This window comes from Dermacentor albipictus, unplaced genomic scaffold (genome assembly GCF_038994185.2).
Source record: "Dermacentor albipictus isolate Rhodes 1998 colony unplaced genomic scaffold, USDA_Dalb.pri_finalv2 scaffold_13, whole genome shotgun sequence".
In the NCBI taxonomy this organism is placed as follows: domain Eukaryota; kingdom Metazoa; phylum Arthropoda; class Arachnida; order Ixodida; family Ixodidae; genus Dermacentor; species Dermacentor albipictus.
In genome coordinates this window covers 11,266,880-11,293,258 of record NW_027225567.1, presented here as the reverse complement: position 1 = coordinate 11,293,258, position 26,379 = coordinate 11,266,880, and the positions used below count along the sequence as shown (strand labels likewise).

At 47.7% G+C, this 26,379-nt stretch overlaps 1 protein-coding gene and 1 long non-coding RNA gene across 5 annotated transcripts in view; both read right to left on the bottom strand.

Moving 5' to 3' along the window:
• Positions 1–422: 422 nt before the first annotated feature.
• LOC139051633 (uncharacterized) lies at positions 423–7,219 on the bottom strand. The gene is made up of 3 exons (XR_011509469.1): positions 6,712–7,219; positions 5,501–5,593; positions 423–1,074 (listed from the first exon to the last, which is right to left on the bottom strand). It is a non-coding gene; the product is annotated as an uncharacterized lncRNA (long non-coding RNA).
• Positions 7,220–12,174: 4,955 nt separating this feature from the next.
• Positions 12,175–26,379, bottom strand: part of LOC135915696 (uncharacterized) — a 293,473-nt gene continuing 279,268 nt past the window's right edge. For all 4 annotated transcript variants that reach the window (XM_070528622.1, XM_070528621.1, XM_070528624.1 and 1 more), the window contains one exon: positions 12,175–12,367. In XM_070528622.1, the coding sequence (XP_070384723.1) occupies positions 12,187–12,367 (181 nt within the window). In that variant the 3' untranslated portion in view covers positions 12,175–12,186. The remainder of the gene's footprint in view (positions 12,368–26,379) is intronic.

Below are 26,379 nucleotides of genomic sequence, written 5' to 3'. Positions count from 1 at the left end.
GTATTGCAGCTGAAAGAAGCCGACTTATTCAATACGTACGGCTCGAGCCACCCATACCCCAAGCATGCACGAAGGGAACGAGCGCGCGCGGCAGCCGAGCGAGCCGGAGCGAGCGGCGTCCTGGCCGTGACGTCACTCGCGAGAGGGCGCCATTCCTCTTTCTCGGGGCTAATAGAAGGAGTTGTTTTCGCCAACGTAACGTAGCGTGCGCGAGCGCGCGCGCGCGCGCGCGTTACGTCGGACTATAAAGGCCCGTTTATAGTCCGACGTTATCGGCGCGCGGGCGAGCGTCGTTCGCGATCAGTCACGCTACGTCGGTTGCGCTGCGCCAGCCGAGATGCCATCCCCTCTATACTTCAACGCGCGCGCCGTACACTGTAAAATAATTTACACCCCTAAGGGTTTTTTTTTGGTGTCTATAACTAACCCCCTAGCACCCTTGAAAAAGCTGGGTTTTATAGGGAATTACACCCTTATGATGGTTATTCTATATTCCAATAACACCCTATCCCTTGAGGGTGTTTTGAACAACATATTACCCTTCGACCCATGGGGTGTAAGGGTGTGATCAGGAATATATTACCCCTTCACCTATCGGGTGTAATGAGCAATATAATAGCCCTTGAAGTACGGCATGTGGAAGCGGGTACATATGCACTTCATTGTTTGTTTCTAAGTCTACAGTTAGGCTAGCACACAGAAATGTTATGTATGGTGTGCATACAATAGGTAATGTGTTTACAAACGCACTGCATAGCAACTTTGAGAGAAAACACATTATCACTTGTGAGTGTTCTGCGTGAAATGGTCCCATTTATCACAGATACAGAGTGACTGCATGGAGGGTCATTTATTCTAGCCTCCTGTACAATATTTTGAGCTTGCACTATGCCTTGTGGTGACAAGTCTTGCGGCCGTTCTACATTGAAGAACAGTCTCATTCAAACCAAAGTTCCAGGGCACAGGCGAGGATGATGATGCCTTTTTGTAGCTCCATTCCAATGTCCTAAGGCGAGCCATCACAGATGAAGCCATTTCTTCATTGATCACTGTAGCCATCTGCTTCTTTTCTACCTGCAAAATGATTTGTTGCAATTTAATGTCAGGAAAAGTACACGAAACATGACTAGCAGCGCTTCCCTGCATCATTCACTTTAATATTTCAAGATCACATGAAGAGCAGGTTAAAGAAAACAAGCACAGATAGTGCTTACTTCCAGGAAATCGTTATTTCGAAAGAATAAGGCATTTAATCTGCCACATCATGAATGTAGGAGAGACAGGCTACACAAATATATGAGGGCAATTCAGAAATTATTGCCTCCAAGCCCACTACTTTGCCAATATTACAGCAAACATTTTGAACTTTTTATAATTGATGCACTTATGCTTAAGCTATCGAATGTCACTTGCCTCACCTTCCTATCTCTTCTCGTTCCAGAGTAATCGAGAAATTCATGGCATCCAGTGGTGACGTCCAGTTGAAACAACAGGCTGTAATTGAATTTCTGACTGTGGAAGGTTGTGCGCATATCAACATTCATGGCCATTTGACTGCAGTTTACAGGAATGCCTGTGCTGACGTCAGCACTGTGCAGAGGTGGGCAAGGACTGTGAAAGACCAAAATCCTACTACATCAAATCTCCCGGATCAGCACCGAAATGGATGGCCCACAATGGCTTCTGATGAGGGTCATGAACATCAGCAGATGAGTTGACTCGGTGCATTCGCAGGATCAAGCAACACCAGATTGCAACACTCGCCATTTCCATTGCCTCAGTGAACCACATCATTAAAGACCTGCGTTACAAGAAGACTTGCGCTTGTTGGGTGTCACGGTAACCGACGACTGACATGAAAAAGTCGAAGCATAGCCAACAAGTTCAATTCTTGTAACCCAGGAGGTTTTTAATTTTGTGGTTCACTGAACCAATGGAAATAGCGAGTGTTGCTGCAATCTGGTGTTGCTTGATACTACGATTGACCCGATTCAACTCGTCTGCCTGATGTTGATGATCCTCATAAGCCATTGTGGGCTGTCCAGTTCGGTGCTGATCCTGGACATTTGATGCGGCTGGATTTTGATGTTTCTCAGTACTTGCCCACCTACGCACAGTGCTGATTTCAACACAGGCATCCCCGTAAACTGCTTTCAGATGGCAATGAATGTTGAAGGGCGCAGAACCATCCGCAGTGAGAAATTCAACTACAGCCCACTGTTTCAACCGGACATCACCACTGTATGCCATGCATTGCTCGATTACTTTGGAACGTGAAGAGATAGGAAGATGGGGCAAGTGACATTCTATAGCTTAAACATCAGTGCATTAATGATAAAGAGCCAAAATGTTTTAAGTACTACTGGTAAAGTAGTGGGTTGTGCATCAGTGCACAACCCACTTTTGTGCCTCAGTGCATAAAAGTACATTTTGTTAAAAAAGTAAGTGGAACAACAGTGCATTTTTCCGGCAAGTTTGATGGTGCATATCTCCAAACTGACGCCATTCTGGAAATCAATTCCAAGTAGATACACCTTGTAATCTCACTGGCTATGATTCATAAATTACAATATGTGCCCTAGATATGTGGTGGCGCTGGCAAACACTCCCAGCGTTCTACTAGGAAGCATAAATACCCAAGAAAGTGATGGGGAAACGGCACCCGCAGTAGCTCAATTGGTAAAGCATCTAACGCGTAATGCAAAGACGTGGGTTCGTTCCCCACCTGCAGCAAGCTGTTTTTTCATCCACTTTCATTTCCATTAATTTATCATTTCTTTATTTCATTTGTTAATCACAAGTAAGTTACCCTAACTTGTCCTTGGTGTCAGTGTTTGCTGGCTTCTTAGGATATGATTAATAAACATCGGGTTTCTTGGTTAAGCCCCTTTCTTTTCGGTTATATTAGCTATAATGTAATTCATTCAAGGATAATAATTTTTTTAATTAGTTTAATATGTTTCGACTTCTTGTGCTAGATATATCTGTGTGTTTGAATATTCCTGCTCAAGGACTAGAATTATGCTATATGCAACAATTCCACAAGACTGAAAATCATCACCCTGCATAAAAACAGTGAATTTAAAAACAAGCTTCAGTGAACCTTATTGAATCAGCAAATGGCCAGTGTAACTAGTCTGATCGTCCTGGAAATCTTTTGTAGCTTATCAGCATAGTGAATTTCAATTCCACATTTAGGAGTGCAAATTTTTCTAGAAGTCAGCTTTTTCTTTTTAACAGCTAGCATCCCTGCCAGTTTGCTTAAACATAATGTTGCATGACTTTAACAGTACTGCACAATCACTTTTTTCTGCTCACAGTGTCTAGTGATGTGTCTTTAGCAGCTGAGATAATTAATGTTCATGCAGATAAACATCAGAAAACATTGCAATAACTGCCAAGAAAATGCAATCATGCGTATTGTTTACAAAAGAGCATGTGCTCTACCTTCTGCCAGTTTTGTTTTCCGTGTCAGGCTAGAACGGAACTTGCACAAGAGGCACGCACCTTTTGCATCCATGAAGATATTTTATGAGGTTATGGTGGTGTCGAAACATGACATCAACCATAACACTTTAAACTATTTTATGAAACAGGTATTTGTACAAAAATAGAAAAGGCACCAATTTTGAATTTATCACATTTGGTTTAGAGTACCATAGTATAAATGGCTCAACTAGTACAGGTACGCAAACGGGCTAGTTGATATTGGTCGATGACGTTAGACAATGTGAACTCGACAAAGGATGGAGAAAGAGGCGATAGGATTTGTTCCATTTCTCGCCACTTTTGACGTCCCTTGTACAAGTCTGCGCTGTCTGTCGAACATCATGGATCAACTAGTACAGCCTGAAAAAAATATGTCATGAAAGAAAACTTGACTTTCAACCTCGACAATTCTGCCTGTTAGGTATTATGGTTTCTTCAGAACTTATTTCCTTATACAAAGTCAGACCCATCGAGTAAAGCTTACTGAGAAAGAAATGAAGAACAACGTCAACACCTCTCAAGGCACATGCATCAAAGGAGTCAGAGCATCATACACATTACCTTTAGGTGCAAGAGTATTCTCTTTCTTAGGCAAACTGCATTTCTAGTTTCTTAAAGCCTATATATTTATTTGCCACAGCTATGGGAAAATCACAAGGTGGAAAAGATGTGTTGGTGCAATTTCAACTATTATGCACAACAGCAAAAGGTAAAGCACAGGAAGTCTCACTGCTCCTCTGTCTAAATGACATTCAGTTTCATTTGTCATGTCCACTTCTATCCTGATGGGAGCAGAAACAGGAAGACAGCAGCGTGGTTCAGAAAGTAGATGAAGGAGCTGATATCCTAGCTGACATAAAGAGTAAAAAAAGGGAGCTGGTCAGGCCATGTAGTGCAGACGTGAGACATCATTCACTAGCGCGAAAAAGACAATGGACGACAGCTAGAAGCACACAGGACAGAACTCTAGGCTTCAACTGAAATTTTGGCTACACAGAAACATAGGATTCAGGGGATGTGACCTCAACGCATGGAAGCAACATTTATCTTTCCTTTTCCCTGCCTGACACAGGAGGTATTGGAGCCAATCGATGGGCAGGTTCATTTCGAGATACGAACACTCTTTTTTGGCGAGAGCAAGGGAAGGGGTGCTTACACACTAATCACCCGCTTTTCAATGCAAAGTGCTTCGAATATTTACATGTCGACCTGCCTTTAGAGCCGCGTGGGCAGATGAGTGCTTTGAAACTGCTCAGTGCATGAGCACTTACAGCAATGATTGGCCAGATGGCCACCAGCCATGACAGCTGCCCTATCTTTGTTCCCCCAAGCGGTCGTTTAAACACCGACCTGTTTGGCTTGAGGACACATAGGGCAGCTTTGAGTGCCTTGGTGGCCAATCATCGCCATACGTGCTCATGCACCGAGCAGTTTTAAAGCAATCGTGTGCTCAGGCAGCTCCAGAAGCAGGTACATAGGGAAATATACGAACCACTTTGCATCAAAAAAGTGGGGAATAGGTGTGTAAGCACCCGTCTCTGGCTCTTACCAAGAATGTTCGTAAGTGAAATTAACCTGTTCATAAATTTGTTCCGATAGCTCCTGTGTTGTTTCTGTCCGTCGACATTCTGTGCATTCCATGTTTCTGTGTAGCAAAAAATTCAGTTGAAGTCTAGACTTCTTTCTTATGTGCTTCTTGATGTTGTCTTTTTCACGCTAGTTATTGATGTCTCAAGTCTGCAATGAGCACCAACTAGCCCAAGTGCCTTCTTCAACCATGTAATGCATAGGGCAGATAACCAGTGGCACATTCGAGTTACAGAATGGATGCCAGGAGAAGAGAAGGGTAGTCAAGGACGGTAGAGAAGTAGACTACGATGAAGTCAAAAAATTTTGCAGGCTTCACTTCGAATCAGCTAGCGCAAGACAGGAGTAATTGGAGCTCACTGGGGGAGGTCTTCACCCTCCGGTGAAAAAAATATGTAGGCCAATTGTGATGAAAAAAGTATACCTGTCGGGTCAGACGTCTTCACTGTCTTTTCAGCAACGTGTAGGCCCAAGACAGCCAGTCGGTTCCCATGCAATTGCTTCATGCTGACTGCAACTGCATGGGCACAAGAAAACAACCCACCATTAATACCATTCGAGATTGACGACTCAATAAAAGAACCTCTCAAAACTGCAAATACAATTAAGCATTTACCAGCTTAATAAATACATATATAAAGGCCAAGAATAGTTACAATAACCATACACTTTATAACTAGACATTAAAATAAGGTAGTGAAGCGTACAATAACCGTAGGACGCTAAGTGCAATTCATTTCAGAAATACTGTTGACAACTGACAGGACGCCTTAGGCAGGGTTCAGTCACACAACAAGAAAACAAATAGTAGTAATAATAAGCACGCCTGCGTGACACCAAGAAACGAGTACAAGGACGAGAAAAAAATTGATTAGGCTCGGTGTGCTTATTTATACAAAAAGATAAATTTATAAACAAATAGCGCAACCACGCATTCATCCGCAACAGCACGACAGCTTCTATAACAAACGAGCACAACTTAAAGCGATTGATAAGTACATAGCCGGGACGGTCGTGGTTCTTTTCTTTTGTTTTGCATTAGTTCTAGTCATGAAACCATAAGCATTGCAAGCTGCTTGCGCCATTACCTACCACGGGACCTCCGACAAAAAAAAATAATAACAATTGAGTGAAAGTACACAAGCGACATTTAATACGGTTGTCACACTGCACACTTTTGGCCGCGATCGATCCTGCCTGGAATCGTATTTCTGGACGCGTTTGGCCTCGTTGCACAATCGGTGGACGGGAGCCAATCGCGGTCGAAAATGTCGATCCAGAACGCGCTCAATCGTGCTCGAAAGTGGCCGTGTGACACCGGTATAAGTCTGTGCCCATCTTTGGTAACAGAAAGAACCAATTAGTCAAACCAAAGTATTATTTCCCTGCCTGCGCCGAATACTGACGCGTAGCAGTACTTAATTCTCTACAACTCTAGTTGAGGACACGTGAACAATGAAACATTCATTTTTTTTTTCTTTTTCACATTCGGTGCCCATAGGCTACGCCTGGAGTACATATACTACACTCGCATCCAACACACCTTGCGCTGTCCTTTAAATAAATTACGCGAAAATTACTACCACAATGACGCACCATAAAAAAACGCGACGCTGAACGTGGCTACGTACGTACCTTTTATATGAGCAGTTCATGCGCCTTGCAAAAGGCCCACGGTTTGAAGGCGGACCGCTGTCACGATCTGTACTCTGGGCACGCCGTTTCGTTTACGTAGTGGATGGACCATGTTGACGATGCATTCCGCCGAAAAACAAAACGTCCACTTCATCACTGTTCAGGCCGAATGGAAGATGTTTTCTCCTTCGCCACGAATGACGGCCGTCGTAGGCGTAGTAAACACACTGTCACAAAGAAACACCGATGTCGTAGGCCGCTGGTGCCCTTCTTTCTCACGCATAATCGCGTCGCCTTCACTCCGGACGCTCACTTCGCGTCGATGAGCACAAAAGTACACGAAAACAACGAGTTGGTACAACCTAAACGCAGCAAAAAACAATCTAATTACTCACAACTTCAAGAATGTCACGGAGAACACACACATGTGCTCCCGGCGGCCCGCCGCGAGACGCAGGAAATGACGTAGCGGCGATAGCGGCGACACCCGTCGGGGGAAGTTATTTCAATTTCGGTTTCGTTTTCAAGGCATAAAAACAAATATTCTTTTAAACTATGTGTGTGTATTACTTTCAAAGCTATTTATTTTAGGCTACCTCTAAGCCATTTTCTGTGTTTACGGGTAGTTTCACTGGAAATTTATTTCCAGAAACATGGGCTGATATCAAATCAAATGGGGCAAAGGTGGGCTGGTAACTGCGTGTAAGTGAATTTATTTGTCGATGCTTTCTTTTTTGTTTGTTTGCTTGGAAGTTCATTTGTAAAGACACGTGGCCCTTCCTGATTGTATAAGATACAGAGGTACTTGCGAGTCTGTCTTTTCTTTTATGCACAGAGAAACAGAGAGAGAAAAAAAGCTTTAATTGGCATTTTCAAGAAGTTCACAATGCTCATATTTCTGAATTGGAGTGCTCACTCAAATTTTAAATAGCTTGGATTAACGGCAGATATAAAAATACTTGCATAATAGCTTTCTAAACGTATAGGCGACACCACGAAATTTCACATGTGCAGAATTACACGAAAACCTTAAGTTTCCAAGTACGAAAAGTCTTTCTTTGCCTGCTGTCGTGAAAGTGCAACCGAAGCGAATCCAGATCTCGCGGGGTTTTTTTTTTCTTTGTTTTATGAGCGGGTGAGCGAGTGGGGCCTATGACCGCTCAAAAGAAAGAACAAATATAACAACGATTCCCCTCTGGTGGACAGCACCGTGAGTTGTCTTTGTCATAATCTGATGTCGGTCTTTGTCTTACTGCAGTTGCTTATAATAGCAGTTTGACGGGTAATGAGGAAGATATATTCAAAATCGAGGTATTTTGTGCATGCGGTAGACAAGTTATTTTCGACCCAACTACGCTCGCCCTCAAACTACCACGAGCAGAGCAATTTAGTATTGTTCCCATTCAATAGCTGTGCCTATACCATCGCCGAACCCCTTTGCTCGGCGAGGGTGCAGCTGTGGTAAAGGCTATTGAATGACAACAATTTCCTGGAAAAGTGTGGGAACTGTGATGACATTTCGTCTGGGTGTTGGCTTTAAGCATTCTCTTGTCTCCCTTTAGTACCATACTGTCTCTCCTCTGCGCTGTTGCATGTGAGTACAAAAAAGGAAGTGCTGCACCTTCTGCACTACTTTTGCGGTGGGTGGGGGTGGGCAGAAGGGGGCTAACGCGTAATTAGTCTTCCAGAGGGCATTGTGTCGATGGCCAGGGTGTTTCAGTGGGCATTGTGACGGCTAAAGCGGTCCAAAGAGTATTGTAGCGATGCCCACGAAGTTCTCGCTAAAAGGACTCGCACACGCCTTCCCCGCGTCCCTCTCATGTTCATTATGCACGCTCTCAAACCACCCACCGACGCGGCTGGCAAGCCAGTGGCAGCAGCAGCAGCAGAATTGGAAAAAGTGAGGGAGGAGGCATAGAAAGCTTCGCTTTAAAATCTGGCAGAGCGCCCCTGTGCACGCTGTAACCTGCAATCCAGAGCTCTGGTGTTTTGACAAAATTCAATTTCATTCTGCAAAGTATTTCTTTCCCGTATTCAGCATGTGCACCTGTCCTACCCGTCTCGCGAGGGGAGACGGGCGAGTCTCGCGTAGGTCTACATATGCCAAGACATCGCGAACGTACTTGGCAGGTGGGCAGTAGCGCGCACACTTGAAAAATGCCTCACCACTGTTCCGTGAACAAAGATGGGTCTGCAAATGCCCCGCCAATTTCTGGAATCTCGTTATTTCTGCAATGATTGGCTTGTTATCCTATTCATGCATGCAATAATACTGTATCCAATTTGGGAGGGGAAATATTTCAGTAAATACCGTTGTTAGTCGGTGTTGTAAATACTTTATGCATCGCAAGTTGTACGTTGGTTCTCTATACTTTCTTAGATTATTCTCCCTTTATTTTTGAGCACTCCGTTCAGGCAGTTGTTTGTAAGCCAGTAGAACGTTCCTTTACTATACAACTACAAACTTAATAGTTTCGTTTTGTACAGCCAGCTTCGTAAATTGACGCAGACGCGAAGCCATGAGCTCTTTCTGCAGATGCTGCTTGAGCAAAGCATTGTGGTGGGTGAGAAGGCTCAAGTTTGCCAACGAACCTACCTTGTTTATAAACTTGAGAGAAGCAGAACGAATTGGGGTTATTGATTCGGCGAAAGAAGGTCAGGTGGGGTCAAAGCTTCTCGAATCGGCGTATCTTTTGTCCGCGTATGGTTCGTCGCACCCTTTTCTGCCTGTTTTGTCATGCTTGAAAGAAACCTAGACGACTGCACTGCTTTAGGGCAATTGTGGCGCGTCCAGCTGCATGCTGTCACGTGGCCTATTCATTTTGCTAGATTCCTGGCGTCCCAAAAGCAAGAGCTGCACTAGTTCTGCCTTGCTGAAAACATTTTGAACTTTTTTCTTTTGGTTAAGTATTCAATACTAGAAAAAGTAGGTGCGCGCTTTTGGATTCCGCGGAATTTGTGCGTGACGACATTTAGGAACTGTGTGCCACCTAGAACACTGTGACATAATAGATAGTAGTGCTTCAGCAACAGGTTTTTCCCAGGACATATTTAAGATGGCTTGTCAAAACAGACAGTGAAACGGAGGGGGACTCTCTTCAGGAGTTTTGTCGGCTTTGAAAGCCCGACATGTCTCGGGGGGGAAGGGCTTGGGGTAAGGCAGGGCCCATTTCTGGATCCGCCACTGGTTTTTAGTGCCGTGGGACACGCCGTCTCTTCGTGCAATTGTATGTTTGTGAATGTGATAAAAACAAACAAAAACACCCTTGCACCCACCCCCAATATTCTTAGTCAGTGCACCCTTTCGGTGGGTAAAAGGGTGTTATGGCATCTAGAACTGCCCTATGCTTCGCAAAAAGTCATGATGGTGGGATGTTTCTTGAATGAAAACACCCTTCAAGGGTGTTATGATTCGCAATTATCACCATCAAGGGTGTAAATTATTTTACTGTGTAGGCTGCTATCTTCGGAGCATGCGCAGAAGGTTCGCCAAGTCGCGCGCCGTCCGCAAAAGCCGTCTGCGGAGTTGTGTTGGCGCCTTTTTCTTCGCGCGCAATGCATTGTGGTGCGAGAGTTCCGCCGACTTCGACGCGCGAATGGCTCCGGAGCCAAATCGGCGCCGGGCCCGTCGGGGCGCGTTGGACACCGCCGGTTACGTTAGCTGCGCCGGTGCGCCCGACTATTGGCCTCGAGCTCCACCACTGGAAAAGCTGGCGCCACCGTCGGCGTGACGTGCTAGGAGGGATCACGTGGACATAGCGGCCGCGTCGGCTGTTTCGGGCGCGCCGAAGCGAGCTGAAAACGAGCTTAAATTCCCTCGTACGCTGCGGTTTTCATTTAGTGGCGAAATTTTCCCGCTTCGAGTGTCTCCTTTACAACACTTGAAAGCACTACAATAGGTAGTGGCTGCCTTTGAAGGCGCGCGACATGGTGGGCTACTGCTCGGTCCCGCAGGGCCGGACGCACGTAACGGAGGCCGGTGTCAGCCTTATTCGCACGTAGCCGCAGGACAAGCTGGGTGAAGCTTGGCTCGCGAAACATAAAACCGGTAAACAGTCATCGGCTACAACTTGGGTATGCAGCAAGCCAAGACGCGAGGAAGATTTCTGCTACGGCGCCCGGTCCGCGACGTTCTGAAAAAGCGCGCTGAGACGCTCGCGCGAGTCCGCTGCCCGACTAATGTCATGACGGTTTAGTCTATGAACCTGTGATACTATAGTTACTGGCAAGTTCAGTGGAGTGAAAAGGCAGCGGTAAGAAGCACATTTAAAGAAAGCATGGTATATGGTCATGTTTGTGTTAAGAATTAATGCACTGGATTACAAAAAAGGAGCAGCGGGAAATTGCGCGCTGAGAACGTCGATAAACATACAGTGCGACGCAACTCGAGAAATAGCATTGAAAGGTCAAAGAATTTAGAAGAAAAAAAAAGACTGAATCGTCGCGACAGCACATCACAGTCCCGTAGGCGTCAAGTCTCTACAATGAAATTATTTTTGAACAGCTTTGATAGCGCCCATGCAACAATGGTTGCTTGTATACTGTCAAATGTTCATATTCTGCGGCCTTAAGCTCATGGCACGGTGCGAAAACGCGCGCGCGGAGAAAGCGAAACAGTGCGCGGACAAGCATGCAGACGCGCAGTCGGTCGCGGCGAATCTGCGCGATCGCTGCATTGAGGCTTCATTCTATTACGCTCCATTTAGTTATACAAACACTATAAGAACATATTTCACATAGTTTGCTCTCAGCGTTTACCTACCTTTCACGCAAGAAGCCGGTTCGGGAGACTCCATCGCGGCGACCGCGCGCAGTGGCGTTCACTGTACGTATTCGGTAAAGAGATCGCGGCTGTAAACGATTGTGTGCTTTCAGTTTGCCAAAGATTATTATTTAGACAGTAAGAAACTTCTCTCGTTTCGGAAGTACTTACAGAAATGTCCAGGAGAGCTCGCGCGTGGTGTTTTCAGTGAGCGCTCACAGCAAAACCTATGAGGAGCGCGCCACGTGATCCCTCATACTACGCCAGCGAGGCGATTCCGATAGAGGGCGACTCCGTAACTCCTCGCCGCCAATAGAGGTGTCGTTTTCGCCGACGTGACGTAGCGTGAGCGCGCGCGCGCGCGTGCGTCCGTTACGTCGGACTATAAACGGCCCTTTAAGACATCCATACGATGTGCAGCGCACCATACTACGCTATACAAGTGATGCTGTAAGCTACTTCCAAGTAGAAATGTATGGTGCAGTAAGAAGATGGATGTTAGGATTACAGAATATTAAATGTGCTTCTAATGTCCTCGAGCATCTCTTGACACATGGACTTAAAGTAGGATGAAAACTGGCACATGCAAAATGGTATACACATTAATTGGATTAAAATGCCATGCACTACAGACTCTGTCTTTGTAATTGAGACTGAGACAGGTTCTTTCGTAAGAAGTCTGTGTTAAAAATTTACTGTGATTTAGGAAAGGGTTAAAGTAAACAAATTTTAATTGTTCCCAGAGCTTCCAGGACTACATCGTGCGCACGTGACCTGTTCCGCAACAGGCTCTCGATCTCCTTCGCAAAACCGGCGACGTCCGGCTGAATGTAGCAGCTGGGAATGTTGAGGAGGGTCGTGAATAGACGATTCCACAGGTCCTGTTGCCAGTACCTGCAACAACATGTTGCTCACTGCATTACACACTACAAGTGTGCAAGACAATGGGAACTTCCAGTTGAAATAGATCCAAGTAAATTCAGGAGCAGCAATACACATAGCCCTACAGTGCCCCTGCAACACAATTTATGGAGTATGTACATAGACAGATGTATAATATGATACACACTCACGAGAGAACTAGAGCTGAAATGCATGCCAGATTTTTCTGTCTCCAGCAATGTGACAAGCACAGTATGCTTTGAAGAAAGAAAGAGGCATACACCAACCGATAACTCGGGCTCGACAGTGACAACCTAGAAATCCAAGTAACGAATAGGTCGAAATACAAGATTTGCCAGAAAATGCAGACTTTATTCCACAAGTGGCCAAAAAGATTTAGCAGACTCAACCGTAGTTGATGACTACATATTCAATGTATTGACATCTGCATATTCAGGTTTGCTTTTTTCGTTTACATGATAGTACAACAATTTTTGCGGACCTGTCGTGAAAGAAAAATTTGTCAGTGACTATTTGTTTGCATAACAGGTCAAATTTCAATTGCACAAAATTTCAATATAATGAAGCAGACTGCCCATTTCGCCAGCTTCGTTATATTGTGAAACATTAATATCGGTGAGTAACGGTTTCAGTTTAACGGTTACAGCAAGGTTCAACTGTACATAAAGTCTCTGCCTTCAGTTCTTCCACCATTCTGATTTTTTTTCTTAGTTCTGTTTATCCGTAAAAGTAAACATTAAATGTTCTTTTTCAGTTGCTCGTGCCCTTTGTGATCCTCTTAACTTGCTGTTTCGTGGCAGTGTTTCTAAGCTGTGATGAATCAAACTGCATAACGGTACGCCTTGCTTGCTAGTGCATGTGTGCAGAAGAATATGCAGATTTAACACATTACGTATTCGTAAATAAGTAGATTCAACCCCAGTTATAATGACCCCATGCAGTGACTTCCAGGTGCAACTTAGTAATGCTTGCGCAAAACATATTCCTTAAAAGAAACTACTTGTCACATAAAGGCGTACATGTATTACCATAAATTTTTTTTTGCAGTGGCTTTTTCTGTATGCACATGCTGCTCTGAGAACTTATGTATTGAGATTACAGTGCACAGTCCACTTAAAAAGCTAACAAAAGAATGAAAACAATTCAAGAGGCACTTAGTTGTTTTTACGTGGACGAAGGCAAAAGCATTGCAACCACCACACAATGCCTGTGCTCTTTCAGCTGTTGAGTAACTAGTTTAGGGTGTCTACCAAGCCGACATTTCCAAATTCCCTGCGTTTTCGAAGTTTTCCCTGAGTGCTGTTGCGAAATTCCCAGAGTGGCACAGAACTTTGTTTTGGGTAATGACAGGCTGACACCACGTCACCCGATGCTGTTACTCTCTAGTAAGCAGGCTAAAAAATAAAAAATAAACTTATTCCAGTTTGAATAATAAGGAGAAGTATTTATTTTATTAAAGAAGAAACAGAGCGTCGACGAAGTTGACATTTCCTAATTCCTTGCATTTTGCCGGTTTTCCTTGAGTGCCTTTGCAAAATTTTCTGATTGACACATAAAATGACATGCTGACACCATGCCGCCCGATGCTGTCACTCTTTAGTAAGCATGCTAAAAATGAAAAAAAAAAAACTACTTAACTGAGTTTGAGGGAGAGCCGCTAGGGGGCCACGGAGTGCGGACGCGCGTCGCACCGGCTCCGCAAGTTTTCTATGGTTTTCGGCGAATTATCTACAACTATCCTGTTCACGGTATTCCCAGCTGCTTTCGAAAGTTCTACGGACTCTCTAGATACCAGATTTCGGCAGGTGAGCCCGTTTTCCGGCCACTTTTCGAAGATTTTCCGCGTCGCCACGTCGGCACGACAGCCAGGCTGGTAGACAAGGCACGGTAGGCCTAAGCGTCAGCGGAGCCCCGATCCGCTGCGTCGGCTTCCGAGATGGAAGTCGTGCAAGTCGACGGGGAGGAAATATCGCCGCCGGAGCTCGGAGAACAGCAGGGATGGTGCGAGATCAAGCGTAACACCAAGAAGGCGGCGGGAGACGCCGACCCTGCGACGAACCAGCAAGCCGCGACAGCGTCTTCCAAGAAGGCGGCGTCTATAAAGCAAGCGACGCACTACGTGCGGAAGATCACCATGGCGAGCCGAATGCCCAACCTACCCACGGACGACTACAAGATCATCGTGCGGCCCCGGGACGGCATCAACGTGTCGAAGTACCAGAAGGACCGCGTCCATTGCTGCATACGCAACGCAGCAGGCGTGGGACGCGAGGCAGCTGAGGAGGACAGCGTTTGTCTCAATGAGCGCCAAAACGTGATAGTGGTGAGCACTCCGTCAGAAGATCGCGCTAGACGATACGGCAGCATTTGCAAGCTGCGCATTGGCGACCGCGAGTTCGAAGCAAGCGCCTACAGAGCGGCTCCGGAGAACACATCCAAAGGTGTTATCAGGGGCATATCGCTAGACGAAAAGCCGGCGGACGTCGTGAGAAGTCTCGTGAACCAGCGAAACCCGAACGTCTTGCATGCCAAGCGCATGGGGAACACGAGCAACGTGGTCATCCTCTTTGACGGCTACTACGTGCTCCGTTACGTGAACTACGGCGGGATGTTGATGAGGTGCTCTCTCTACAAGAAACAAATCGACATGTGCTACGAGTGCGGTCGTCTGGGACACAGGACCGACGTGTGCCCCAACCCGAACGACAAAAAGTGCCGCGGTTGCGGATGCAGCAACCCACCCGACGACCATCGGTGCGAGCCGGTGTGCCAACTGTGTGGGAAGGGTCACCTTACCGGGGACCGCAAGTGCAAAGCCAGGTACAAGACGCCGTACCTAGTCAAGCGACGACAATGGGAACGCAGAATGCGCGAGGAGGCTGAGGCCGCTTACGCCAGCAGCAGCACCTACGACTGCAGAGAGGAGAGCTACCGACAACGCCCCACACAGAGACGAGCTAGCGCCGACAGCCGCTCGGCCTCGAGGGAGAGCCGTGCACGTAGCCGCACTCGCTCCCGCACTCGTTCTCGAGCCCGCTCTCGCACCAGCTCCCGCCCCCGCTCGGTGAGGCCTCGCAGCAGGTCGACGGCCCGTGCCAGCCATGCAGCTGCAGCGGAAGATGGACGAGGATCCAACCCCCCACAGGTGAGCTGGGCGGCGGTCGCCTCCGGAGGCGCACCTCGTGCGCCGCTATCGCGACCCGAGACTGCCATTAATAGAAACCCCGGAGCAACTAGAAGCAGCAGTAGCGCTCAGAGTAGCAACTACGGAACAGAAAGCGTGTTACAGAAGCGACTGGATCAGTTAGAATCCGTCATCAAAACACTACAGCAGGAAAATGCTAGGCTAAAGAACGAAATTACCACGTTAAAAGGGGCCCCAGCAACCCCCTCTCCTCCTCCTCTGACAAAACCAGTCGCCGCAGACGCAGCTGCTCGAACGGTCGAGAGCGCGGAGGAAGTCATGGAGGCGCAGGACGCACAACCCGCTCCTACTAAACGCAAGGCGCTAGACCCGCAACAGACCGAGACCACATTGCAAACGCGCGAGCAGAAACTCCGCGAGCGAGTCGACAGACTCGAAGACAAAGTAGACGCGATGATGACGCAACAAGCGCATCAAACAACGCAACTGAACCGCGCAATCGCTCAGCAAACCGCGCAAACCGAACAGCTGAGCAGTGCAATAGCACAACTCACTCAAATGGTTGCGACGCTCCAATCGCGCATAGACAATATTGAAATGCGGCTCCCGGGCGCAGCGGGTCGCCCGGTACGGACGACTGGGAAACCGTACCTTAGGCCGATACCAGACGAAGAGGTGCAGGATCAGCCGGACGGCAAATAATAATGCGGACAGTCACGATGGCTCAACACACCACACAAACACAACGCCCACGACCGCGTAACACACAGAACACGTTCACAATCTGGCAGTGGAACTGCAGGGGGTACAGGAGGAAACGGGGGCATCTTCAACAATTCCTACGCAACCGGGAACGGCCTGACGTAATCCTATTACAAGAAACCAATGACGCGGTCAAGCTGGCCGGTTACAAAGCGATCGATGAGGCCGTGACCGCGGGAGCACCGCCGGCCGCTGCAACGCTAGTGAGACGCAACCTCACCATGGCGCAACGCGAACTCAAGAACGTTAGAATACCGCACGTGCTGATTGAGCTTATTCCGACGAAAGGGCGCGGTCTGTTTGTATTGAACGTGTACAGTAGACCTAAAGGCAAACACCGCTTTAGCACGTTACTGCGAAAGGCGAGCGAGGCAGCCGGCGACAGGCCCTTAATCATCGCGGGTGATTTCAACGCGCCTCACGCGGCGTGGGGGTACAAGTACGAAACGCCGAATGGTAAGCGCCTGTGGGAAGACGCGCAGAATGAGGGGCTGGAGCTCGTTACGGACCCTTCCGCGCCCACACGCAAGGGCAACAGCGTATGTGCGGACACTTCGCCCGACCTTACGTTTACGAAGAACGTCGCTGGCGCGCGGTGGCATAACACCCAGGAGGACTTGGGTAGCGATCATTCGGTGATCGAGATCCAGGTCGATGTGGGACCGCACTACCATCACCACGGTCATCGGGACGGCACCAAGGGCAACCACTATCGGCTGGTAGAATGGGACGCGTTTCGCAAAGCCCGCAAGGAGCATAATCGCGGCAGCGATGCTATCGACGACATCGAGAGCTGGACCGCGACGCTCAGGAGGGATGTCGAAGCGGCAACGCGGGAAGTACCGCAGGAAGCACACCTAGAGGTGATAGATAGTAAACTCCTACACATGTGGGAAGCCAAGCGCAGCTTACAGGACAGGTGGAAGCGTCAACGACACAATCGAACGCTACGCAGACGCATAGCACGGCTAAACAGAGACATAGAAGTCCACGCATTGCAGGTATGCAAAACGCAATGGGAGGAGACGTGCTACGGTATGGAAAATCAGCTAGGAATGGCCAAGACATGGCACCTCCTCCGGCACCTCTTGCATCCTGAGGAGACCAAATCAGCGCACGCTCATAAGATTAACAAGCTAGTACACGACTACGAAGGCACGTCCGCGGACTTTCTAGAAGCCGTGCGAACCCGTTACGTCAAGGCAACTAGCCCCGTCTCGCACCCGGCGTACGCGGGGAAGAGTAACGTGCAGCTAGATAAAGACTTTAGCGTAGCAGAGGTGAGGGCGGTACTGCACAAGCTCAACAGAAAATCGGCGTCGGGCCCGGACGGCGTAACCAATAAAACGCTCCGCAACTTGGACGACGAGTCGATAGAACGGCTGACGGATTACATTAACGTGTGCTGGAATGCCGGCGCGATACCGAGCTCGTGGAAAACGGCGCGCATAATTATGATCCCCAAACCGGGAAAACGGGTACAAATCGACAATCTTCGACCAATATCCTTGACGTCCTGCGTCGGCAAGGTCATGGAACACGCGGTTCTCACTCGCCTTACCAACTACCTCGAGGACCGAGACATGTTGCCGCACACGATGCTGGGGTTCCGTCGTGGCCTTTCTACGCAGGACGTCATGATTCAACTCAAACACCACATCGTAGACAATCCCACGCGATCCACAAAAGCAATACTCGGTCTTGACCTCAAAAAGGCGTTCGACAACGTAAAACACGCTGCGATACTTGAAAGCATACGAGCATTGGGACTGGGCGAGAGAACGTACGACTACGTACGGGACTTCGTACGGCTACGTACGGGACATAGTGATCGGCGGACTGGAATCGCAAGACATAGACATAGGTTGCACGGGCACACCGCAGGGCTCTGTCATCTCGCCCATGCTCTTTAACGTCGTGCTTCTCGGATTACCCCAGAAACTGGCAGAGATAGAAGGCCTCCACCACAGCTTGTACGCCGATGACATTACGCTCTGGGTTGCTGAGGGAAATGACGGCCACGTAGAGCAAACCTTACAGGCGGCCGTCGACGCGGTGCAGGAGTATCTACGTGACACGGGCCTCGAATGCTCCGCGGCCAAATCGGAGCTCCTGCTTTACAGGCCCACGCGCAGGGGTCGCAAACCCAAGAGCTCCGATTCCGCAGCCGAGCACGCCGACAGAGAAATTAGAGTAGTCACATCTGACGGCACCATCATCCCGCATGTTCACAAAATTAGGGTACTGGGCTTGCACCTGTCGGCCAACGGCCACAACGGCGAAACCGTACGCAGACTAGAGCGTGCGGTCAATGAAACGATCCGGTTACTGATACGCATCACGAACAGACATAGCGGAATGAAAGAAAGCAATACGATCCGCCTGGTACAAGCGTTCGTAACCAGTCACATGAATTACGTCGCCTCCTACCTCAAGTGGCAGGTGGCCGAACGAACTAAACTAGACCGCCTCATCCGCAAAGCGTACAAACGTGCCATAGGATTGCCGATCAATACCAGCACGGATAAATTTCTCGAACTGGGTTTACACAATACCCTAGACGAGATAATAGAAGCGCACAACATCGCGCAGTACGAGCGTTTGTCAAAAAGTAGAACCGGACGACACATTCTCGAGACGCTGGGCATCAGCTACTACACACAGCAGGGCGAAAAGGTTGCGATACCCACACCGATTCGCGAGCGCATCGCCATTTCGCCGTTGCCCAAGAACATGCACCCGACGCATCACGCTGGCCGGCGCAACAGGCGCGCGCGAGATTTACAAAAGAAATACGGCAGCAACAAAGAAACTGTCTACGTAGATGCGGCCCGTTACGAGCGGCAGCGTGGTTTCGCGGTTGCAGTCACGGACCATAGCGGAACTTGCTTCGCGAGCGCGACGATACGCACGGAAGAGACGGAGGCGGCCGAGGAAGCAGCGATAGCCCTCGCGGTGGCCACCACGGATGCCGAGGTGATAATCAGCGACTCGCAGGCAGCGATACGCAACTATGCTAGCGGCCGGATCTCCCGGGAAGCGGCCCACATTCTCCAAATTCAACAGGGCAATATTTGCCGCAAAAACGACCGTTTCCTCGTATGGACCCCCGCCCACACGGACCCTCCGCTCTCGGGAAACGAGACGGCCCACGCCACGGCTCGAGGACTTACATGCCGAGCCGCGGCGCCCGCCGGCAATCCAGACGTCTCGCCCACCGCGAGAGCGATGCAGGAGTGGACGTGGGGGGATCGCATGACCACTTTCAGAGACATCACGCAACACTACAGATTGAACAGATGTAAATACCCACCACCGCACGCCAACCTAAACAAGAAACAGGCGGTTGCCTGGAGGCAATTGCAGACACACACATATCCTAACCCGGTGATCCTTCACCTCTGCTACCCCGACATATATCCGTCCGACGACTGTAAAGCGTGCGGAGCCAGAGCGACGCTGCAGCACATGCTGTGGGCATGCGCCGGTAGCCAGCAGCAGGAGACTCCGACGAACGGGATAGAAATGGCAGTCTCGAACCGAGGGGCGCGTTGGGAGGCGGCCCTGCTCAGCCACGACCTCGCCGATCAACTGTGGGCCGTCCGGCACGCCGAGGAAGCCGCCCGGGTCCAAGGACTCGAGGCCGTCACCTAGGCTGGGGTGCTTATGGCCCCACCCCACCCAAATCGCCGGGCATTTTCAAGTTTTCACCACCACCAACCGAGTTTGAATAGTAAGATCGAGTAGTGTTACTTTATTCAAAAAGAAAACAGAAGGGAGGGCTTAGTAAAATGCACAGTCAATAAGATATCTTGAAAGAAACGCAATAAAGCCCATTGCAAATAGAGTCAAACATTTCGAACCATGAGCTATTTCTATCCAGTGATAGCAAGCTCATTGGTATGAGGTCCGAACTTTGTCATAAGTGAGATCCTCTCTCAGCAGCTGGATAGTCAATCTGAACTGTCCTGACATACTCCCAGCCCGCACACAATGCCTCAGTGTTGCGTTTCACTGCTTTAAAGAGTTTATTTTGGTTTGGATGAGGGGCACCTGCATCTCATCATCATCATCATCAGCCTGGTTACGCCCACTGCAGGGCAAAGGCCTCTCCCATACTTCTCCAACAACCCCGGTCATGTACTAATTGTGGCCATGCCGTGCCTGCAAACTTCTTAATCTCATCCGCCCACCTACCTTTCTGCCGCTCTCTGCTACGCTTCCCTTCCCTTGGAATCCATTCTGTAACTCTTAATGACCATCGGTTATCTTCCCTCCTCATTACATGTCCTGCCCATGCCCATTTCTTTTTCTTGATTTCAACTAAGATGTCATTAACTTGCGTTTGTTCCCTCACCCAATCTGCTCTTTTCTTATCCCATAACGTTACACCTATCATTCTTCTTTCCCTAGCTCGTTGCGTCGTCCTCAATTTGAGAACCCTTTTCGTAAGCCTCCAGGTTTCTGCCCCGTAGGTGAGTACTGGTAAGACACAGCTATTATATACTTTTCTCTTGAGGGATAATGGCAACCTGCTGTTCATGACCTGAGAATGCCTGCCAAACGCACCGCAGCCCATTCTTATCCTTCTGATTATTTCCGTCTCATGATCCGGATCCGCCGTCACTACCTGCCCTAAGTAAATGTATTCCCTTACGACTTCCAGTGCCTCGCTGCCTATTGTAAATTGCCGTTCTCTTCCGAGACTCTTAAGCATTACTTTAGTTTTCTGCAGATTAATTTTTAGACCCACTCTTCTGCTTTGCCTCTCCAGGTCAGTGAGCATGCGTTGCAATTGGTCCCCTGAGTTACTAAGCAAGGCAATATCATCAGCGAATCGCAAGTTACTAAGGTATTCTCCATTAACTTTTATCCCCAATTCTTCCCAATCCAGGTCTCTGAACACCTCCTGTAAACACGCTGTGAATAGCATTGGAGATATCGTATCTCCCTGCCTGACACCTTTCTTTATTGGGATTTTGTTGCTTGCATTATGGAGGACTACGGTGGCTGTGGAGCCGCTATAGATACCTTTCAGTATTTTTACATACGGCTCGTCTACACCCTGATTCCGTAATGCCTCCATGAGTGCTGAGGTTTCGACAGAATCAAACGCTTTCTCGCTATCAATGAAAGCTATATATAGGGGTTGGTTATATTCCGCACATTTCTCTATCACCTGATTGATAGTGTGAATATGATCTATTGTTGAGTAGCCTTTATGGAATCCTGCCGGGTCCTTTGCTTGACAGAAGTCCAAGGTGTTCGTGATTCTATTTGCGATTACCTTAGTAAATAGTTTGTAGGCAACGGACAGTAAGCTGATTGGTCTATATGTTTTTAAAGTCTTTCGCGTCCCCTTTCTTATGGATTAGGATTATGTTAGCGTTCTTCCAAGATTCCGGTACGCTCGAGGTCATGAGGCATTGCGTATACAGGGTGGCTAGTTTCTCTAGAACAATCTGTCCACCATCCTTCAACAAATCTACTGTTACCTGATCCTCCCCAGCTGCCTTCCCTCTTTGCATATCTCCCAAGGCTTTCTTTACTTCTTCCGGCGTTACCTTTGGGATTTCGAATGCCTCTAGATTATTCTCTCTTCCATTATCGTCGTGGGGGCCACTGGTACTGTATAAATCTCTATAGAACTCCTCAGCCACTTGAACGATCTCATCCATATAAGTAATGATATTGCCGGCTTTGTCTCTTAACGCATACATCTGATTCTTGCCAATTCCTAGCTTTTTCTTCACTGCTTTTAGGTTTCCTCCGTTCCTGAGAGCATGTTCAATTCTATCCATATTACACTTCCTTATGTCCGCTGTCTTACGCTTGTTGATTAACTTCGAAAGTTCTGCCAGTTCTATTCTAGCTGTAGGGTTAGATGCTTTCATACATTGGCGTTTCTTGATCAGATCTTTCGTCTCCTGCGATAGTTTGCTGGTATCCTGCCTAACGGAGTTACCACCGACTTCCATTGCACACTCCGTAATGATGCCCACAAGATTGTCGTTCATTGCTTCAACACTAAGGTCCTCTTCTTGAGTTAAAGCCGAATACCTGTTCTGTAGCTTGATCTGGAATTCCTCTATTTTCCCTCTTACCCCTAACTCATTGATCGGCTTCTTATGTACCAGTTTCTTCCGTTCCCTTCTCATGTCTAGGCTAATTCGAGTTCTTACCATCCTGTGGTGACTGCAGCCCACCTTGCCGAGCACGCCCACATATTGTATGATGCCAGGGTTAGCGCAGAGTATGAAGTCTATTTCATTTCTAGTCTCGCCGTTCGGGCTCCTTCACGTCCACTTTCGGTTATCCCGCTTGCCGAAGAAGGTATTCATTATCCTCATATTATTCTGTTCCGCAAACTCTACTATTAACTCTCCCCTGCTATTCCTATTACCTATGCCATATTCCCCCACTGCCCTGTCTCCAGCCTGCTTCTTGCCTACCTTGGCATTAAAGTCGCCCATTAGTATAGTGTATTTAGTTTTCACTCTACCCATCGCCGATTCCACATTTTCATAGAAGCTTTCGACTTCCTGGTCATCATGACTGGATGTAGGGGCGTAGACCTGTACAATCTTCATTTTGTACCTCTTATTAAGTTTCACAAGACCTGCCACCCTCTCGTGAATGCTATAGAATTCCTGTATATTACCAGCTATATTCTTATTAATCAGGAATCCGACTCCTAGTTCTCTTCTCTCCGCTAAGCCCCGGTAGCACAAGACGTGTAAGCTTTTTAGCACTGTATATGCTTCTTTTGGCCTCCTAACTTCACTGAGCCCTATTATATCCCATTTACTGCCCTCTAATTCCTCCAATAGCACTGCTAGCAGTGCTATAGTAGTAGTAGTAGCAGTGCATCTCGGCGTCAGTCAAAACTGTTTTTTGAGCTCAAGCTCCTTGAAGAGAAGCGATGGCACACTTCCTTCCTCGGTCATCCCTCAATGTATCGGTCCTGTCTCTTCTCGTCCTCCTTCCACCGCGCGTTCGCTCCACGGATCATAAGAAGCATCCTTTTGGATAATTGTAAAGCCAACGCCCAATTTTTCGGACACCCATGGGGTCGCGGAAACGTCCGAAAAATCGGGCAGTAAAAAAAAATCTAGGCACGCCTTTTATTGCCCCAAGGGGCTCAAATCACCACAGGAACGTCTGAAAAAAGGTCTGAAGGACTGCTAGTACACTTATTAGGCATACCGGTGCTCGTAATGTGACAGGAGACCGCGCGTGCATACTGTGTCCAGTGACAATTGTCCCTTCCCTCGCTTAAGCTTCACCGCAACACTTTTCGTATGCTGCACCACGTGACATTGCTGTATTGAAGCGAAGCTAAGCTTCAGGAAACGGCCTTATGCAATGGGTTGTGCTTTCCAAGCTTCGAAGCCAATCGCGAGGATTACAATGCTGACAACGGCGAATTATTTTAATGAAAACCATACCACCAAACGACAAGAAGCTTAATAGCGAATGTCAAAGCAGCTAGGCCTAGCGTTGCCGCGGTGGTGGCTACGTGCCAGCGGATCTGCGAGCGAGAGCACCAGTTCGAGGCGGCGAGATAATCAAAATGGTGGCGGCAGCGGCTTTCAATGCCATTTTGGACCTGCGGTCACGGCAAATAGTTTGGAAAATTGGACGGCGAAGAGCTTTTGCGTCCGAAATTTCAGACGTTGCTATGCATTGACTTTAGGGGCACATGGTGGTGCCGCGAAGTCGTCCAAATTATAGGGCATGTCCCAAAACCCCCCGTCCGGAAAATGTCGTCGACCGTACACTGGCGACTCCTTCAGCCGACGACACGGCGCCAAAGACAATTTGTTACGATCCTTCTCTGTTACTCGAAGCCGACTTTCACTCCGACTTTCGACTCCGACTGTTACTCGAAGCCGGCATTAGCACGACTTTCACTCCCTTTCAATAAAATTATAGCTAATTTTTCCTGATAGCACAAATTCCCCGAGTTTTCACTGAGTATTTCCAGACTATTCAGAATCCCTGAGAATTACCGATTTTCCCAGTTGGTAGACACCCTAAAGGAATCAAAATGGAGGGATTAGTAAAATGCAAAGTGAATATATTTGAAAGAAATAGTAAAACTAATTGCAAATCAAGTCAAACATTCTCAAATACGAATAAATAGGAGATGCGTACAGAAACAAATTTTTTCGGATACCCACTTCCGTCACGAATTATGATCAACTGTCGACACATATCGTGTGAAACATAGGTGGTGCTTGAGACTCCACTGCAAGCAAATCAAGGTGGTCGAATGGCTCTTTGAGTATTCTACAATGAGTCACTATAGTTAGACTAACTAAATAGTTGACCATTGTAAAGTCAGTCATGCTACGTTTCTTCATAACAAGGATGAAATCAATTGCTCGAATTACATGCACAAGTTATTCATTGACCTTAAGCATTTCAAGAAAGAAAAGAAATAGTTCAAGGTTGCTGCCGACATGCCCCATGTCAAGTGTCACGTAAAACACGGTAGTGCCATCACCAAAGTGAAACTATAACATACATATCACTCAGAATCAAAATGGAAGTAATTTAGGCTAACAGAATGTTCAATTGGCCCCAAGCAGTGGTGGTCCAGCCAGTTTAGGATTTGGAGCAATTTTCGGAGCAGGAAAAATGTCATTCTGGAGCAGTTATGGAGCAGAAAAATTTGTCTTTTTGGAGCATTTGGAGTAGTACGGCAGTAACCTGTAGCCATTTGGCAAAGCTTGTTATTACTGTGCAAGACACAAAGCCAACGGCAGCACAAAATTACGAATGCGCCAGAACGATTTGCGCCGTTAGGCGTGCACAAGACAAAAAGTGATGGCCAATGTCCTATGTGCAGTCCAAATGACCGATGTGCTTTGATTGACTTACCGCAACGGTCAAAATGTGTATTAGTATGCCTAAAACAATGCTATAGAAGCTTGACAAGACTATGCGTCTATGAACAGTGCCAAAATGAGTACCGTTGTGCGCTATGTCGCAAAGATGGTACACTCGCTTTCGTTGCGAGGCAGATTGTCGCCTTCCAGCGTGTTGTGTGGCATCCGCGAATATGTACCAGTCGATTCGGCGCAAAAAGCACTACCGATTAGGCCTAACTAGGCCGAGGCCACGGTGGCTAGAAGGGAGGTGAGAGTTTCGCAGCGGGCCGTGCACGCAAGCGCGTGTCGTAGTCATTCATGCTGTTGATAGGTGGCGCGTGCGTCGCGTCTTAGATGCTTCTCTGCGGCTGGCGAACGTCTGTGAGGTGCATGCTCCTCTGTGTTGCTGTACGTTTTCTCGCTGCGTTGCTACCAGTGAGTTTTCTCTTCTGATTACGTTTACCCATTGTAACCTTAACATGTGCTGAACACACAGGTGTTCAGCACATGTTCAGGAAGGATGTTCAGGAAGGTGTTCAGGTGTTCAGGAACGCGCGCTTTCGGTATCGAAGGGACCGCTAAGAAGACAGTCTGCAAAGTCAAGCACCCTGCAGATGACAATAGAAGTTTGCACTTTTTGTCGGACTTTCCTCATCTGGTTAAATGTGTACGTAATTCTGTTGTGTCCAAAGGCTTTCACACACCTGAAGGATACGTTAGAATGGATGCGGTAAGAGAAGCTTGGAAATGTGACAACAGGGATGTTGTAAGGCTAAAAGCAATGCCACATGTAACTAGGGCAGTCATTGAGCCAAATGGATTTGAGAAAATGAAGGTCAACTTTGCTTTTTCACTATTTAGCGACGAGGTACTGAGAGGGCTCTATGCGTACCAAGAGGACATTGAACGGGTGTGCGGTGCTGGCTCGAGTGCAGCAACAGCATCATTTGTAAGGCGGCTGTCTAAGCTTATAGCAGCCATGACATCTAGGTGCAGTCGTGGTGCTATGCGCATTGGTTCAAAAAGTCACACCGAGGTGAAGGATTTCTTAGCCTACATAGACGCCTGGGAAGCACAAATAGGGAAAGTAGGCTTTCTTACGCAAGGCACAGCTGAAGGGCTTCGCGTTACGCTTACAAGCACAATGTCCCTTCTTGATTACCTCGCAGAAGAGCTTGATTACAAGTACCTAATGACCTCTCGTTTGAGTCAGGATTGCT